Source organism: Perca flavescens, chromosome 21, assembly GCF_004354835.1.
Source record: "Perca flavescens isolate YP-PL-M2 chromosome 21, PFLA_1.0, whole genome shotgun sequence".
Classification (NCBI taxonomy): Eukaryota; Metazoa; Chordata; class Actinopteri; order Perciformes; family Percidae; genus Perca; species Perca flavescens.
In genome coordinates, this window is record NC_041351.1 from 29,773,671 (window position 1) to 29,792,466 (window position 18,796).

The 18,796-nt window shown below is 40.1% G+C and overlaps 2 protein-coding genes across 10 annotated transcripts in view; both read right to left on the reverse strand.

The window, feature by feature from the left end:
* ipmkb (inositol polyphosphate multikinase b) overlaps nucleotides 1–10,004 on the reverse strand; it is a 28,513-nt gene extending 18,509 nt beyond the window's left edge. The window contains exon 1 of the mRNA XM_028568757.1: nucleotides 8,674–10,004. Coding sequence (XP_028424558.1) covers nucleotides 8,674–8,911 — 238 coding nt within the window. The 5' untranslated portion in view covers nucleotides 8,912–10,004. The remainder of the gene's footprint in view (nucleotides 1–8,673) is intronic.
* Nucleotides 10,005–11,615: 1,611 nt separating this feature from the next.
* On the reverse strand, nucleotides 11,616–18,290 carry LOC114548183 (uncharacterized). 9 transcript variants are annotated; one of them, XR_003691328.1, is made up of 11 exons: nucleotides 18,181–18,290; nucleotides 18,033–18,060; nucleotides 17,760–17,914; nucleotides 16,793–16,885; nucleotides 14,788–15,947; nucleotides 14,270–14,431; nucleotides 14,108–14,131; nucleotides 13,770–13,852; nucleotides 13,324–13,407; nucleotides 12,412–13,205; nucleotides 11,616–12,291 (listed from the first exon to the last, which is right to left on the reverse strand). XR_003691328.1 is itself a non-coding variant. In XM_028567974.1 (10 exons), exons 6-10 carry the CDS (start codon nucleotides 14,355–14,357, stop codon nucleotides 12,549–12,551), a joined length of 936 nt encoding a protein of 311 aa, XP_028423775.1. In that variant the 5' UTR covers nucleotides 14,358–14,431; nucleotides 14,788–15,947; nucleotides 16,793–16,885; nucleotides 17,848–17,914; nucleotides 18,033–18,060; nucleotides 18,181–18,290; the 3' UTR covers nucleotides 11,616–12,548. The 9 variants fall into 9 exon arrangements, 4 of the variants coding, with proteins under 4 accessions (XP_028423775.1, XP_028423774.1, XP_028423773.1 ...); XM_028567974.1 differs by having other exon boundaries at nucleotides 11,616–13,205; nucleotides 17,848–17,914; XM_028567973.1 differs by having other exon boundaries at nucleotides 11,616–13,205; nucleotides 14,270–14,380.
* Nucleotides 18,291–18,796: the final 506 nt, after the last annotated feature.

The following is an 18,796-nucleotide window of genomic DNA, read 5'->3' on the forward strand; positions in this document are numbered from 1 at the left end:
ACAGTAACTGTCCTTCCTTTGTCGTACCTGAAGTTTCTGCATTCTGGCTGCTGTCTGGAGATTCCTTCATGCACAACTCGTATTCTTTCAGATGTTTCATACCAAATGTTGTAACATCGGCCATGTTGTGTATTGTTTAGGGTCCTCGCCACCACCAGACCAATCAGCATTGCAGATTGAACAATTAGCTCGACTTGGATGGCCTTATTTTGACTGAAAGTACTGCCAAACAACACTTTTTCTGCTCACTAGTTCCATTTTCACTTTCTCACAGCCTACTGCATTGAACGTTCTACCTACGTAAACACCTTCCCGTATTGGCGGCATCATTATGTCGACCAGCGTAGCACGCGTAGTGCAAGCGTAGTGCAAGCGTAGGGTTCGGCAGAAACCGAACCCCATCAAAAAGCCCAATATTCGTCTGAATCCAAAGCCGAATCCTGGATTCAGTGCATCCCTAGTTTTGATATCCCGCAGTGGTCTCGGTAATGGGCGTGCGCTGGGCTGTACTCTCAAGACAATCTGATTGGCTTAAGAGTTTGATAGTTTGTGGAAAACATCTGATTGGAGAGAAGTCAATAGCTCTCCCAGTTTGTTTTTGTGTTTACACCATCACAAACAAGAAAGAATAGTTGGAAGGAAGTCATAGCTTGCGTGTTTACAGCAAGCTATGTTAACAGTTACAACCTAGCCTAGTCTATGGACCACCACCTGATGCCACCAGTTTATGTAGTCATGCAGCCAGACCAGGGGTCTCGTTTATAACCATTGTGTATGCACAAACAGGGCCTATGTTCACCAGCTAGTCTCTAACTGCATCCGTCTGCTGCTGAGCAGGGGGTGTACAGTGAGATTTTAAAGGTTTTCTTCTGAAAACAGCTGCCTGCTGCGGCCGAAGACAGCGCTATGAGAACGGTGAGAGTGAACCAAAACAGTAAAATAACCGACCGGACAGATGAACAATCAGCTGAAACTCACTATAAAGCTCTGTAAAGTCAAGGGGAGCTGCAGATTCAGGTGATCATTTTCTGTAGGTTCTTCACTGCACAAGACACCTTTCACATTGTTTTTCACATTGTCTTTTGATACATTGTTAAAAAAATATTGATTATCGCTGCTTTAAAAGGCCCACTTACATGGTCATTTTCAGGTTCATACTTGTAGTTTGGGTTTATACTACAATAATAATAAATATCAAATAACAAAATATCGGTTGTCGGCAGAGTCATTCTGAAAAGATTGGTACTGCTTCTCTACCACATCTCGCTCAAACCACAGTGACCCAACATCCTTTGGAGAATATTTTATAATCTAGTACAGAACTGTCTGGCAATCATTTAGAAAAATGTAGCTTTCAGGTTGAAAGGTTATAAAGTCCTGCCCACCTTCAACATGAAGAATCAACATGGAGCAGCTGACAGGTGAGGACTACTGAGTAACATAACCGGACTTTCCCCTTTGCCTTTCTGTCTTGCATCAGACCCTGTAACTACATTATGATCTAACTACACACAGTAGTGCAGTGCAGATTTGCATGTAAAGTTTCAAGTTTCCTGACAGTGCTGACATAACCTCACGTCTCCATGAGCCAATCAGAGTTGTTCCCTGCACCGCGCAGCTTAGATTCTAGATGTAGACCGTCACAGAGGACACTCCACAACAGATACCAGTCGGTCATCATAAGCCGGTCACGATGTTTACCAGTTTACCAGCAAACGCAACATTTAGTCCCGTCTGTGTTGTTTCTTTGACAACAGCAGTGACCAGTGCTAGTTTGTGTCTTTTAGCTCATAGCTTTAGCAGCAGACTGTTGGACTTCCTGCTGTTGGAATCCTACAGTAAAATACAGTCACACTACACCGTTTAGCTGTCAGAATTTTAGCCGTGTTTAATCCAGTTACTACTGTAGCTAACGGTAGGCTAACGTTACCTGCTGTGTAACGTGTTATTAGGGTTTACTAGCATGACATGCAGCGATGTTTATGTTGCCTCTAACGTGGGTTTCGGAGCATCAGAGCGCAACACAGACATGTAAGTGGCAGTGTAATGAGCCACCGAAATCCGCGTAGCTATTTCACATGCGCATTAACGTGAACAGAAAATTGCGTTGCCTGTGTCTTTCACGGCAAACGTGCATGTGTGGAAAGCGGTCGCACAACAGCTGAAAGCATACTCCTTCATAGTATCCTTCAGTAAAGGAGGAATGTAGCACAATATGGATGTATTAGTAGGAATGTAGCACAATATGGATGTAAAAGCGGTTATAATTAGCCTATGTGACAATAACAATTGTTTTGGCTAAAATCAACAAATAATCATGATAATTAATCGTGATCTCAATATTGATCAAAATAATCGTGATTATCATTTTGGCCATACTCGTGCAGCCCTACATAATACACATTTAAACACAGACTTAGAGAGTGTAGTCTGGTGGCCTGGGGAAACAGAGCAGTGGGAAGAGGAGTGAGCAGGATCATTTTTAGTCAGCAGCAGTACAAGCTGAACAGGATTCCAGTGCTTGTTCTACAACTGTTATGGAGACTCAAGGAGACTGCTGGCTCAGTCTCAATATTGTGTCACTTACTACGTTTCCCTGCCTGTTAGTTTGAACATTTGTGGCCTGTGTTAATTATTGTTCACTACCAAGCCCAGCAAAATAAGATCATTCCACATTACTGTCACATATACAGTACTGTATATATCACTGCTGCTATAAAACAGTGCAGACAGAGATAAAGAAGAAAACCGTCACAGTATATTCTACAGAATATATTAAAAGACACAGACACATTCCCAATATTGCACACATTTGGATTACATTTTTCAGATTACATTATTGATATTGTTTATGTTTAATATATAACTTCTGTTCAGCAAAACTAAACTACTATATTTAAGACATCCAGAGACATTTAAAGCTGTCATTTGTCAACTTCCATTTAGAAAGTTTTGGTTAAAAAGCAATATTACACATTTAGTAGCCTGGCATCCTAATAGCCATTCCTCAGTTCATTTTTGATTTCCAAGGGGCACAGACCAAAATGCCTCCGGGCGCACTTGAATAGACCTACACCCAATCAGAGCAACAAAACAAAGTAGAGCTGAGCGACACCAAAGATCCTCTATACTAAAGATTGGGTATTTCAAGCTGTACCAATGGTATGAAACGGTACACACTTCCTGTCTCCTAAAGGGGTGTGGCCTCATTTGAACGTGTAATGAACGTTGTGTGGATGGATGAAATGTTATATTTGAATAATTTATTAATATGTTCTTTTGCTAATGTTAGCTATTTCCACAGCTAAAAGACATATTTAGCATCCCGGAGATTAGTTTTGTTAGGGCGTTCACCAACGTTAGCGGACGTTAGCTTCTCTGTGTTGCCAGATCTCGTGAGACTTTGGTCCTGAGACAGAAACAGGTCTCAAACTAAGTTAATTTTCTCCTGATGTGTGCGTCTGAAAAATTACATTTTAGTTTCAAAATGTTCTGGAGATATGTGGCTTGTGAATAATGCGTCCAATATTTACTTTGGTGACTATGGGGTGAAAGAATTGGTCCTAATCTGTGTTCACGTTCACTTCCCTCATTGGAATCAATACACACAGGACCTGCTGCTAGTCTCCTAAAGAGGCGTGGCAGTGGGCAGAGCCCACGTGACAGATACAGGAAGCAAGCTCGAGTTGGAGCGTCTCGGTTCTAAACCGTCTCTGGCGACACATGCAAGTGTGGACCGTTTTGAAGCAGGCAAAAAAAAGATAACTGCCTGGTTACAACCTGTACACTTAAATGTGTCTCTGAAAACATTTGAGGCGAGAAATAGGCAATAAAGGAACAGAATCTTCATTCATATTTGATCAGCACTGCCTAGTTTGACAGTTTGATCTGTTTCATGAGCCTAGACTGTGCTGGATGCTGTATGCCAGTTCCGTTTGGTAACTAGGTTCCGTAAGCACCGAAACAGATGAGTTCACAGATTCGTCTGGTTTCCAGGCTACACACTCAGGGCTACAACTAACGATTATTTTCATTATTGATTACTCAATCAATATTTTAATTTATCAATTACCTGTTTAGTTAATAAAATGGCAGAATACAGTGAAAAATTCCCATCTGAGAGGCTATGGTTATGTCTTGAAATGTTATGTTTTGTCAGTGCTAAACCAAATATATTCAGTTTACAGTGATATGAAAATAGCAAATCTTCAAACTGCAGAAGGTGGAGCAAGAGAATGCACTGTAGGTAATTTTACTTAATAAATAAACCGTTGTACATTGATTTTCTGTTGAGCGACTAATTCACTGACATTGATAAAAATAATGGAGTGTCTATTTGCACCCCCGGTACGAATAGCCTCGGCCACACAGCTGAGCTATTCACACCCTGTGACGTAACAACAAAAACACGTTGCTCGCGTGCACCGAAATCATGGCGGACGTTCATCTTCCATGAACGCAGAAACTGGCAGGAAAGGAAAGTTTTGTCTCTAAAGTTTATAACAATTGAATTTCTAGCGGAAAATGGATACTACAATTGCGCTTTTTTCTGTCTTCAGTGAAAGCATACAACCGTTAGTTTGTTAGGTAGTACCTATTTTTTGTATATAGTATGGTTACTTAGCAACCGAGGCTTGAACACACCAAGTGGTAAAGAGTCTGGAGTTCGATTCCCCGGTGAGGTGATCTTGTTTTTTTTTTTCATTTTGGATTGGATAATTTGCATGCCATTGCGCAAGTCAGGGCCAGCAAACGCAAAAAAATGTTTGCAGGGTGGTAGGGGAAGACTCATGAATATTCATTAGGGGACTCATCCCTGAATGGCTAGTACTCGTTGCCTTCTCTGGCTGGGTTGGTTAGGTTTAGGCAAGAGGAGTGGGATTGGTTATGGTTAGGGTAAAGGCCGGGACACACAGGAATTCAGGAACTACATGGCCTATTTCTCGCTTAAAATGTTTTCAGAAACACGTTTTGGTGAACTATTTTAGTACAATATGAGATCGTATTCTGAACGAGCCGCCATGACAGTCTGGCTTTGAATTTCCGTGAGAAAACAAACCCATGTGACGCGTTCGTCCAATCAGCTGCCGGTTTTCATTTCTTGGGCAACAATACAGAGTAGCGCCGTCTGCTGCTATGGAGACGTATTACATTTCTAAAGTCGGTGTCGCCTCAGTGTGTCCCGAGGCAGTTTTTTGGACCTCAGGGACCCGACTGATCATCTCGACCGGCTTTTCTGTCGACTGTTGACCGTCTGGCTGGTGTGTCCCGGCCTTAAGAATGTCAGGGCGAGCCAATCAGTGATGAGTTCCCTAATGAATATTCATGAATCTTCTCCTACCACCCTGTAAAAAAAAATATTGCGTGTGTAAATATATGCCAAGGTACTGTAAATGCACAGGGGCAAATAGCATACATTGACCCCGGCAGGGTACGAATAGCACTTCTAATTGCACCAGGGTAGGAATAGCATACACTGCTAATTGTACCAGGGGTGCAAATAGCCTCACCCTAAAAATAAAAGTGGTGGAGCTAAAAAAAATCTTTAGTATTACATTTGGATGCACGTGAAGGGTCTCTTCTAATTCTGCTTCCAGCGAGTTCCAAATGGTAAAGTACACAACATTTTAAATCTGGGAAAAAGGAAAAAGGAGTTGAGGAATCAAAATTGGTATTGAATGACTTATTTCTTGCAGATCTCCTGGCTTTTAGCAAGTTGTTTTTAGGAGAGACAAAGGTTGGATAAGTACAGCCTACTTTACTCATTGAACCGTTTTGTTCAAATATATAGCAAAGCATATTAATAAGATTTTTTCTTCATTTTATGTAAAGATTTTAATCCATTAATCCATGATCATTGTTGTATTTTAGTTTTGCTCCATTTTGTGTTCACACTAAGCCACAGAGGAAATCACATCTGACTGACTGACAACAGGTCACTGAACCTGATGTATTTATTTATTTTTAGGGCCCGAGCGCTGACAGTGGTGAAGGCCCTATTGAAACTGAAGGAATTATTAGGGCCCGAACACGAAAGTGCAAGGCCCCAACGGTGCCTTGCACTGAAAGTGCGAAGGAACCTATTTTTTTTCGTCAGATTATTATTAGGGCCCGAGCGCCGACAGCGGCGAAGGCCCTATTGAAACTGAAGGAATTATTATTATTTTCCCGTCAAATGAATTGGCTTTTTGAGGGGCTTAATATATTCAAAAACTCACCAAATTTGGCGGTTGCATCAAGTCTGGTGAAAATGTACGTATTTTAATAGGCGCACAAAAATGGCTCGCTAGCGCCCCCTAGAAAGTTAAGAAAATTGAACCCCTGCAGTGCGTTTAACGTAGACTCACGAAACTTGGTAGACATATGTAACATGTCAAGATGTACAAAAAACTTCATTAGAGCCATACCCTAAACCCAACAGGAAGTCCGCCATTTTGAATTAAATGTTCGAAATTAGGCCATTTCCACATGTCGTACTTTAACGAACTCCTCCTAGAGATTTCATCCAATCAACTTCAAACTCGGTCTGTGCCATCTTAAGACGTTAAAGATGAAAAGTTGTTAAAAGAAAAACTTTTGGTCATAGGGCGTGGCCGTGGCGGGGCGGCCATTTTGTGCGTTTCGCCGCCGAAACAGGAAGTGGGTGTAACTCGAGTGTACGTTGTCCAACTGGCTCGAAACTTTTCAGGATTCATAACCCAGAGTCCAACCCTGAGGACAAATAAAGGCCGATATTTACTTAAAGTCATAGCGCCCCCTGGTGGCAACAGGAAGTAGGCCTAAAAGTCAAGGTGCTATACGTAAACGAACTCCTCTAGAGATTTCATCCGATGGACTTCAAACTTGGTCTGTACCATCCCAACACCTTAACAATGAAAAGTTATTAAAAGAAAAACTTTTTGTCAGACGGTGTGGGCGTGGCGTGGCGGCCATTTTGAGTGTTTAGCGATAAACAAAGAAGTTGTTGTAACTTGAGTGTACTTTGTCGTATCTCACCGAAATTTCTCACGATTGACAAGGGTCCAGGCCTGAGGACACCTACAGGCTAAAATTCAATTTTGGTCATAGCGCTGGCAACATGAAATGCGCCTTATATGACAAACATCATCCGAAACTTAGAATGTGTGGTCTACGTGTGATACTGAGCCACGCCCCCTTTCATAACATTTGAAGCGTTTAAGGTAGAGTCTTGTGTGAGGTGTCATTGAACTCAGCAGAGACTTCGTTTTTAATTGGTCATGATTTGACCCGCCCCCTATGCTTAAGTCCCGCCCCCTTTCTTAAAATTTGAACTGTTTAAGATAGACCCTTGTGTGAGGTATCAATGAACGGCTAATGAACCGCATGATGTAGAATCTTGTGTGAGGTATCGTTGTACTCGGCGGGAAGTTCCCTTTTCATTGTTGACGATTCGCAGCGTCTGAGTGCCGCGCAAATGCGCGGCCGCAAGGAGCGCCGTCCGCCGGTAACCCCGACGCGCGCAGAGGCGCGAGGGCCCGTCCATCGCTGCTCGCAGCTTTAATTTTTATTGTCTCTGGTGATACAAGAAATCATGAAGTAATAACTAATTATGAGCATTATTATCTGAGACTTAAACTGGAGCTCATATATCATAATAATTACAGACAGGTAGAAACAGGAAAGTTTGTTTACAGTTCTGGTAAGCATGTAATTCAACACAGTGAAAACTGATGAACCAAATGGAAAAAAAGTAAATGTTGGATCACACTAAGAAATGTGTACACTACATCAAAATGGATCAGGTAAAACAGGAAAACTTGTGGACAGACAGGTTTGTCCTGGATGCCTTCTGGCTGATTGCAGACAGCAGGGAACTCTTGAGAATGCCTGCCTCACAACATAAAGATGCATCTTCCAGGAAGTTGCAATACCTCGAGGTAACAAACTGACCAGCAATGACTCATCTATCTGAGAGGTACTGTAAATACCACCAGCTGCTGACTGTAGCATGCCCAATCAATTCAGCTCAACACCTCGCCTGATAACACACAATGGAGGCTTTAATAATGTCAGGTGCCCTGTGTGCAAGAGTGTGAGTGTGTGCCAGTGAAGACTAGAGCGAGACCATGGAGCAGGGATGTCAGTTACAAATCCACAAATCATCTCTGTCAGATTTAGTGCAGGGACCCACATGTAAAGATATAGTTGATGCAGAATAGTAGTGAGAGAGTGATGAATGTGGTGCATGAATCCTAACTCACAGTATATACTGTACATGCTGCTCCCTTAAGTATGAAAAAAATCACCAGGCCAAACTTGTATTACATAATCTCCTAATTTAGCCTACGGTTCCTGATGACAGTAAACATACCTGGTAGAGCAAGAGCTAAGAAATTCTCTGAATTATTACTTTGTTGTCCACAAATATAATCTTTCACATCTGGGTTAATTGATCTTCTCACAACCTTTTTTCAACAATACATCATACAGTTTGAATAAAGTTGTGTGTGTGTTTATATTGGAACAGAAAACTGTAGGTGGTTTATTTGTAGGCCGAATTTTCCACTAAACCCAAACAATTTATATAATGTCCTCGGTCACATATCGGTGTAACAAGCAACATTAAGTTTCGAAGTTTTAATTTAAAAAATGTGTAAAGGAAGTCATCTTTTGTGACAAAAGTAAGAAAGATAGTTTGTCTAGTTTACTTACCCACTGTATCCACTCCATACTTGTGACCCGCCACCTGATGTGACAGCGGGACGCAGCCGTTCAGGTGAACCTGGACTTGTGGCCCCAGTGGCAGCTGACCGCACTGGTCTTTCGCGGGGTGCCCGCCGGAGAGCCGCGGGGTCCGGCTGACCCCACCAGCTCCTGAACTGGGAGTCAGTTCCAGTCTTCCGAGACCTAGAGAGGACTCCATCATCACTTGACGCTGAGTTGTTGACATTTGCACCAAAAAATATATATAAAAGGGGGAGAAGCACTGTCTTTTTTTCTCAATAAAAAATAAAAAGTCAACGATGTGACTATCGATTCACATACTGTTATTGTTACGTAAGCACAGAATACAGCCCCGCACACAAACTGTTAGGGCGTGAGGTTGAAAAGCCCTCATGGATATGGTCCAGTCCAGATGAAACCAGCACAGCAGCTTCGGTTTGGTTCGCAGTTTTGCACCACCGACAACAACCACCTTGATGGAAAGCAACACTGCCGTGTCCGGTGGTGAAACAGTGCTCCTGAAGCAGTGCTAATTCAATGATTTTCATATCTTAAACAGAAGCATAAATACACCCTGGCCACATCCCACTTCCTATGAGTGGGTCAAATAGAAACAAAGCACGATTTCCGTTAGCAGCTTCCAAAATAAAACGAACGGCGAAGCATCGATACTGTATTGTACCACGGTAGTAAATGCGGAGATCTCTGCTGCTGATAAAAAGTCGACAGTCGTGTTGTTCAAGCGTTACGTGTCGGTCCAATCCCGAACATCGTTATTTATTGTCAATACCAATATATGTGGCAACTTTATTTTGAAGGCAAAGTCATCCAACCTCCGGTCTTATCTTTATCAAGTTCAGCTAGCCTGACACACGCAGCTTCACTTCCTCGCTTTAGAGAAGTAAATACTGTTGTATCTCAGTAATGGTGAGGTTACGACACACTCAAGAGTGATATCCAGTTCCAGTCAGCAAACAGAGAAGCAGGCGGGTCAAATAGAGACAATAAACTCTCGAAACTGCACAAAGAGGCTACTCAGTCCTGGTTTTGATTGCTAAGTCATCGATACTGTCCATTAGGCTGCTAAGCAAGCCCTTCATCGCGTCACAATTCAGCAGACCAGAGGGACATCACGCTTGCCATGCAGACTCCTTCAAAACGAAGGCCTATCCGTTGAGGTTGAGCACAAAAACGATGCATTGTCGCCCTAAAATTCATTATATTAAAAGGAGTCAGTAGAGTGATCCTCATCTAGATATCCAGGTCAGTGTAGGCGGCTACCGTCTATGTAATGAGTAGCGCCCAAAGCCTTTCACAGGTTTGCGACACTTGCCATTGGTGTCGCAAACTTACATTCGCGGCAGCAGTCGTGCCTGGATGATAGATGCATTCTAGATCATCACAACAACGATGCGACCAAAGATTCGAAATATATATTATTATATATATTTTACATACACTCTTGCTTGTCGATGTTGTTAATAATTCCTCCCCAATTTCGGATCCCATTGCTTCTGAAACATGTCCAGTTGTGTAGATTTTGGTTTGGTCAAGCCAGCCGCGGTTTGAAAATACACGGTCTAGCCAGCCGTCAAAATAAAAAAGGCGTGTGCGCCTATTACTATGAGTACGGTAATTTCAGTACCAGCAGAGAGAGGACGCGCATTCAGAGCGCTCGAGTTGCATCTATCTATCTATCTATCTATCTATCTATCTATCTATCTATCTATCTATCTATCTATCTGTCTGTCTGTCTGTTTGTCTGTCTGTCTGTCTTTATTTCTCTCTCGCTCTGTCTTTCTCTTTCATTCTTAATTATTCTTTCTTATTTCTCTCGCGCTCTCATGCTTTCATGTTCTTCTCTTTCTTTCTCACTCTCTTTCTCTCTCTCTCATTATTTATTTATTTCTTTCTTTCCCTCACTCTCCCCTTTTTCTTTCTCTCTCTTTCTTCCTCTTTCACTCTCTCTTTCTCTTTCTTTCTTTTTTATGTATCTCTCTTTCTCTTTTCTATCTTTATCCTTTTTTAAAACTCACATTGTCTTTGACTAATGTTTTTTTTCTTTATAGGTCACATCTCAATACATTGTTTTATGTAAATGTTTACAGCACAAGCAGACAAAATAAAGTATCTCTTTCTAAATACATTTACTGCATATTTATTTTTGTTCTCTTGTATTCAGTGTCCCATACATTATACACACCCCATGTGATATAGGACATTTTCGACTACCGAGGCCCTTAAAGACCTCATTTAAATTATGTAGAAAAAAAAGATCAGTTACAGGACATCCCATACACTATGCACAAGTCATTTGAAACCATTTTACAGTAGCGTTTTGGAGATATGTCACATTATTCGACGCCTATAACGACCTCATTTCTAATAAGTAGAAAAAAAGATTGGTCAGTTGTGATACAGGACATCCCGTACACTATGCACACCGAAACCATTTTACAGTAGCGTTTTGGAGATATGTCACGTTAAGTGACTTCAGAGGTGTATATAGAGGTGATCTCTTCTCACACATGAAATTGTACAGTACATACTTTACTGCCAAGAAATGTGTGATTTATCACACATTGATACTTGAAAGTCTTATATTTTCTTTATATTTTCCATTTATGAACTGAAATACTATATGATTTTTTTTAAAACAATTTGCTTATTCAAGCCATTTTTTTTATGAACATCATAAACTTTTAGAAACTTATCAAAAAACAAAACCACACATATGCATAAACATAAATAAAAAAAGCCATGTATTCTTTAGACCCTGCTAATAAAAATAAATAAAATACAATAAAATGTTCACTTTACATGGCTACCTTAAATAGACAATTTTAAATGGTAGAGAAACAATAAAAAAATTAATAATCAAAGCAATGAAAAATGTAAGGGAATTCAAGAAATTCCTAAATTGGACTTCCTAAATTGAATTCAAGAAAATGTCATTTCTTTTTTACATTTAGCCAGTACAGTTGTGGCAATTCCAGTGATCATCCCCACTAATGGCACTTTGTGGTATGTTCACACAGTTAGGATGATACCACCCCTTGTACAAAGAACATTCTACCATTACTTCACTGCAGTGTGCAGTCCTGCATATGCAGTACACATTCACATGCGTTTGTCCTGACTTTGGAGCACCAACTCTTGGCTCTGTTTTAAAATGGATTTGTCCTTTCTTGAAGGAAGTTAAAAGTTCAGTCCTCAACCGGCCCTCACGGGAACTTGCAGTTTTCTGGCCTCAGGTTGCAGCACAATGCAAATGCAAAAGTAATTGCAAACAAACCACAGTTACTACAATTCTGCCACGCTCTGGACGGGGTAGGACACAAAAGCAGAACACAGGGCGAGTTCCATAATACTACTGTTTATTAGAAAATGAATAATGTAGATGGTGTTCCGTCGTGGAGGTTATGGGAGTGAGTATGGGTAGGTTGTGGCTCAGCAGAAGTACAAACGGCAGGCGAGAATAGTCGGCAACAGGCTGGGGGTCCAGAGACACGGAGATCAAGGCAGAGGTCGGCACGAGGAGTCCAAACAGAAGATCCAGTTGAGGAGGGAAAAAGGCAGTAGCCGGCGGTGGAGGGAGAACAGCGTCTAGGAGGCAGAACACAAAAACACAATGAGGAAAAAAAAAGGCTAAACTACGGGAAACTCAGGATAATAACTAGAACTGGAGATAGCTGAATAATGCACAGAAACGCAAGAGATAAATACGTGGCTGAAACAATTATCAGACGGGGACTGAAAGCAGACCTCTCCCTGATATAGGGAGAGTGGCAATCAGCCCCAGGTGGACTGGGGCAGGTGTAGTAGATTGTAGCGATTGCAGCAGCCTTGGTGCCGGGGTGCCTTCAGTGGTAGTGGGAACTCAGGAAACTGAGGAACAAAAAGAGACGGACGGAGACAAACAACACAGACACAAAAAGGGGCAGAGGTAAGGGAGACACACAAACGGGAAGGGGAGACAGCTCAGGGAGGAGGGGCCCTGACAAATTCGACTGATGTTGGACAGCAGGGTAAATAACTGTAAATTTGTCTTCCTTTGGCCTTATTAACCATGACAAAACTTGTTTGTCTTTGTTGTATAGCACTGTCGAAAGACTGTCATAAATGCAAACCTGATTGTTCCAACAAAACATGTTGCTAGCAGTTACCCAGTGGTTGTCCCCAGTGTGTAAAATTTGCACAAATGGGCTGCTTGGAATACCCAAAATCCCTCCCTTATGTAAAACACTAAATAAAACACTTGAGTGAAAGCCATGAATGTGAGGGTACTCGCTTGCAAGCAAGTATGATGCAAAATCTATCTCATCACAGCTAAGCCAGTGGTACGGATGAAGAACAGCAGTCATTTTGCTATGTTTTGGGACCTGTGGAGGCCTTTGTAGTCTTGCTGCAGATTTCTTTTCTGAGGGGTCTGCTCCTTGCCAGCATGGTCCATAGTTTTTATTTACAGATGTTGTTGTACTCCCAGGTTTTTTTGGGATGTCAGTGCTCCTTAAAGGTTCCTGTGGAACAGATATGTGTTTTTTCAAAGCCTGATAGATAGATAGATAGATAGATAGATAGATAGATAGATCATCAATTATTCACCCTAAAAAGTGTTAATTCTTATTGAAGTCATACCTTATCCGACTTGGGTCCTGTCGAGCTGGTGTCAGTCACTGTCTGTGGTCTCTCCAAACCTGGTTTGCGTCCTTTGACTGGAGCCTAAACCATTCACATCACATACAGGAAGATATATTTCTCACATCACATAAACTAAAATTACATTTGTGGCTTTGAAAAACTTTTCTCTTGCGTGCTGAGTCAGAGAACTCCATCAAGAGAGCATTATGTGTCTGCTGATAAATCTGTACAAAGTCGTCAAGCCTTGTGAGACGACGTCTCTGGAATCTAATTTTTTTCAGATCCCATTGGCTTTTCTCCATTATAGCCTGAGTCTTGTTGTCCTCAGTGTAGTTCTACATTATTGGATAAAATAATTAATGAGAGTTAAATAGTACACATATTATGCATGTCATTTTGGACAAGTTATGTATTCACTGTGTAAGATATTATCAAACATGTACCTGTGTGCCTGACTGACTGCATCGCATTAAAATCTTGGAAAAATGATTGTAGGCTGGTCCTTTTCCATGGCGGCCAAGATCACCTATATTAAAGTAAATAATTTAGACCTTAAAATGATGATTACCCACAACATATTATTTACCGCAGTGAACACAAATGAATGGATCAAATATGCCATATCATGTTTTATTTCACTACAATCAGGTAATTAAATGTTGAATTAAGTTGATTTGTTTTTGTTTTTAAACATTATGGCTGTAACATTGTCAAATATTTGCCTTTGTTCAAATCCCACAACCTCACCCCAAGCAATCCTCAAAAATAAGTTGTCACTTACCCAGCATGAGACCAGACCACAAAACTGCCAGAGGTAGGAAATATTTCACCAGGTTAGGCATGAATGTAGGTGAATAATAATGCACAAATCAGACAAACCTCAAAGTCATTTTCAGCATTTTCTGCATGGTCACTGCTTTCAGAAAAGCCAATTGTTTGCAACCTGTTCTGAAGGTTTTGGAAGTGTTTTTCCACGTTGTCACCACTCCGAGGACTTGAGAACAGGACTGCCATGCTTGTAATAATGTCATCCATTTCCATCAGTGTGGCAGCACTTGTCAGGAGGCCAAAAAGATGCATGGACAGTCTTTAGTGTTTGGGGGAACTGACAAACATGATAAATGTAATTTTAACATGTATTACAGACAAAAACCATAAATACTCTCAGAAGAAAACAAAAGTTGATCATTGTCATGTGTCAGTTTTTGATTCTCTTTGTAACGTAAAGTAACATTACAGACCTTCAATACACAAGCAGAATTAATTACAGTGTAAGAAAGACACCTTAAAATAAAGTGTAACCTAATTTTTAGTTAAAGACATTGTGGTTCTATGGTTCGCCTTTTAAAGAATCGTTCCATTGTAAACCATGACCATGTCCATCCCATTGTTTATTAAAAAGTGAATTAATTATTTTATGTGAATAACCATGTATGACAACACAATATATAATCAACTTACTGTTTCCGGCAGAACACTTTGGCATTCTTCATGATGTGGCTTAGGCACCGATGAAGAATTGGCATATTCATGACCTCTTTCAACTGTCCAGCGACAATGTCATAGTAGACGCTGAGCAAGCTCTCCAAAGAATGTTTACAAAAAGTGTAGGCAACAGCTTGCATCAGAACAAGGGACCCATCACAGATTATCATCACAGGTCTCCTCACAGATTTCCTTCCAAACAACTTGTAGTAATCTGTTTGAAAAGACTCCATAAAAAATAACACTGATACAGTGGTGTGTTGGCAGGTGACATACGTTGCAACAGGGATAGGGGAGGATCCTTTAATAGGATGCCTCACCACCAACTCATACACATAAAAAGGTGCTTCCTGTGGCGTCAATATACACAATATCATCCCTGCCTCGTTGGTGGAACAGTCTGATTGTGTTTTTGGACCACAGCATGACTCCTTTGGGGTGCAAGAGCACCTTTTGGAGAACTTCATTGTCTTCATCTGTTTTTTCCTTCACCATTTTGAGAAGACTTAGTATTTTGTTGTCATGCCTTCTGCATTTCCTTCGTGTCATGTAGGCTATGTTTTTGAGGACTGCAGCTGTAGGTGCCTGGTCTCTGCATCCTGATTCAAAGACTTTAGGTTGGATTTTGTCCATACACTGCAAATGTAAGGCCCTTGGAAGCACTGATTCAAGTTGCTTTCCAAAAATGTCTTTGTTATCAGCTCGTACATATCTTCTTTTTAATTCTTCCATACTGTGACAGACCTCCTCTCCCTGAAAGGTCACCCAGGCCTTCAGGGTACTCTCATCCCTCACAGTGACCTCTACACAAACTGGGCAATCTGAAAATGTGCAGTATCCCAGGCAACTAAATAAAGGTCCTTTTCTTTTGGACATTTTATTTTTCACGGTGTGCCTTTTAAAAGCAATGCTGCAGTATGGATGTACAGATTGTATTCCTTTTGAGATTATATTTGTCCAGTGCAGATCTTTAAACTGGTGCCCAACCTGTCGTTTTATCAGGTCGCTCCACTCCTTAGTGTCCTTAAAAAAAAACATGGGCCTGTCGGCAGCTTATGCCGAAAAAAGAGGCTATCTGGACCACTATTTTCGGAAGATGTTTCTGATGCTTGGGTAGAATCCTGTCTCTCAGTGAGCTAAATGCAAAAAAACAGTTATTAAATATATTAAATGTAGTTCAGTGTGAATACTGTTTACCTGCAAGTCCTACAAATGAAGGAACTTCATATTAATGTAGAACATGGTTAAAATTGTAACTTTGGTTGTTTACAATTACAAAAAAACACTTCTTTTAAAAAATATATTTGGTAATTATTTTTGTTTTGTGGTTTGACTGTTATTACATGGAATTGTGTCATTAGGAGAGATAAAACATTTTTTATAGTGTTTTATGTTGTTTAAAAAACAATTGATTCTGTATTTGTTTCTTTCAGATTTTTTTTCATTATCAGGAAAAGTTTGCCAAAAACATAGCAAATTTAAACAATGTTTTTACATTTGCTGTAATAATTGATTACCTTGGTCAGAAGAAAGAAAAATGTTAAATTTGCCACCACAATCTTAAGACCAAGACCTATATTACAAACACCCTCACTGCAGCATTCATTTCTTATCTTTTTCAGGTACTTTATAGCCAAGGTAATAACACAAAGTATAGCGTTTTAAATGTGTATTACAGATTTTAAAAATGAAAATTTGAAAATGAAAATCAGATTTCTGATGTTATGACTGTGGAAAACCATCTTCACAGTTAATTAAAAGGTCCATTGTTACAAAGCGTATTCTGTAATGTGTAGCTTCTAACAAGTTCTGTGATTTTACTATTTGTGTTGCTTTTAGATGGTACTTGGCTGGCCAGAGTATATGTCTGGATGGTTAAAAGGTTAAGCTTTAATTGATCACACAAATGACAACATTCTTAAACACCAGGTGAACGCTCCCTGCATATCAAAGTTGATGAGTTGCTTAAAAAAGGCTTTACCTTGGATGAAGAAGACTTAACCTCCTCCAGATCCTTGTCCTCATACTCAATGTCGGTGTCAGGTGCAGCATCAGGACTTCCCAGAGGAGAACACTTAGATGCACAGTGAAAGGAAAATGAGTAAACATTGTTGTTGGACCACAACAGTGTGCGATTGAACAATGTTAAAGGAATTGCAATGTCATTTTGTGTTCTTCAATTTCAGATATCAAAATACTAAAGTTTTGATGTCTGAAAATATTTTATCTAAAATTACTAAAATATTCAAACCAAAAAAGAAACAATAAAGAACAACATAGGGACAATTATTTGCTGAAAATGGACTGAATTGACAATGTTAGGTGCATTTAACAAAGAAACAACCTTGGGCAACAGAGCCTCCAACACATCTCTGCTCTCAGACTCTCTGTTGCTTTCCAGAGTTATGAAAGGACTGCCCAAGGTAGAAGGCTTAGATATACAGAAAAACAAAATGATATATATATATATATATATATCATTTTGTGTTATATTATATTATATAAATTATACTTAAAAGTTTTCTGTGCATGTCGGATGTTGTGCCCTAATAATATATATATATATATATATATATATATATACAGTTATATATATATATATATATATATATATATATATATATATATATATATATATATATATATATATATTATTAGGGCACAACATCCGACATGCACAGAAAACTTTTAAGTATAATTTATATAATATAATATAACACTGCATCACAACAACCTTGGGGCTCGGAGATTTGGCCTCCAACACATCTCTCTCCTCAGCACTGCCTTCAGGAGGCTCCTCATACAATGGACAATCGTGACAAGTTCAACCAAAGACAAACAATTATTTTATTTTTCACTTGTAACAATTTTTATTTGCAACAATTTTGTTATTGTTAATAAATTACTTTTAATTTACTAATATCAAAATATTTTGGTCACAATATTACCTTCAAGTGTGCAAAAAAAATGTTTCTTAGTCGTATCCTGTTTGATAGTGAATTTGGAACCTGTAAAAATTGTTGCCCAGATACGCACTTTCTTCCGTAGCACAGCCGTGTATAACGTTCTGTATGTCTTGCAAAGTGAGCGTAATTTTACGACTCTGTGAAGAGAAAAGTAAAGCAAAAATGTTTTAATTCCTTTTTTTATAAATAAAAATTGCCAATTCAAATGTCAAATAGTAATATAACTACCGAATAGATAATGAAAATGTTACGTACCTTCCCAAATTTTTTAAAACAGTATCTTCTGAAATATACAATAATGAAATATTTTTTGTAAACAACATGGCAACATTAAAACAATAGTTAATGAAGAATAGCTACAGTTAAAGAATCAATTATTTATATAAAAAGGTTAACAACTTACCGCTCTTTCGCCTCATGATGCTTTTTCAAAGACTAGGGCCGGAACACATCAGGCCGATTATCGGCCGTGGGACAGTCTGGTGAGGTCAGTGACTCAAATCTGTTCGGTGTGTCCCGTGCCGTCGTCCGTCTGGGGGGCTGTCGGCGTTCATTTTGGCCGACCTGACATGTTCGGTCGGCGGCAGGGCCGTCGGGACTCACCCGGAAATGACGCGAGTAATGATATGAAGCTGATATGAAGACAGATTCGGCAACAGCATGGCCTATTTATCGCAAAATGTTCTCAGAAACACGTTTCAGTGAACTATTTTAGTACAATATGAGATCGTATTCTGAACGGCCGCCATGACAGTCAGGCTTAACAAACCCATGTGACGCGTTCGTCCAATCAGCTGCCGGTTTTCATTTGTTGGGCAATATTACAGATTAGCGCCGCCTGCTGTTATAGAGATGTATTACGTCTCGTCTCCTCTCGTCTTTTTGGTCTGTCCCGAGGCAGTTTTTTGGACCTCGGGGATGCGACTGATCATATCGACGGGGTTTTCTGTCAACGGTCGGCCGTCGGCTATATGTGTCCCGGCCCTTATGCAATTCACCCACCCTCACCTAAATTCACC

What these genes read in the sequence shown, in the direction of transcription:
- LOC114548183 (XM_028567975.1), bottom strand. Translation starts at nt 14,357, where the DNA reads ATGACATTATTACAAGCATGGCAGTCCTGTTCTCAAGTCCTCGGAGTG. An exon ending in GTGGTCTGGTCTCATGCTGG is followed by an intron (nt 13,853 to 14,107) that starts GTAAGTGACAAC and finishes ACTTTAATATAG; the next exon opens with GTGATCTTGGCCGCCATGGA. An exon ending in GCAGTCAGTCAGGCACACAG is followed by an intron (nt 13,408 to 13,769) that starts GTACATGTTTGA and finishes TGAATGGTTTAG; the next exon opens with GCTCCAGTCAAAGGACGCAA.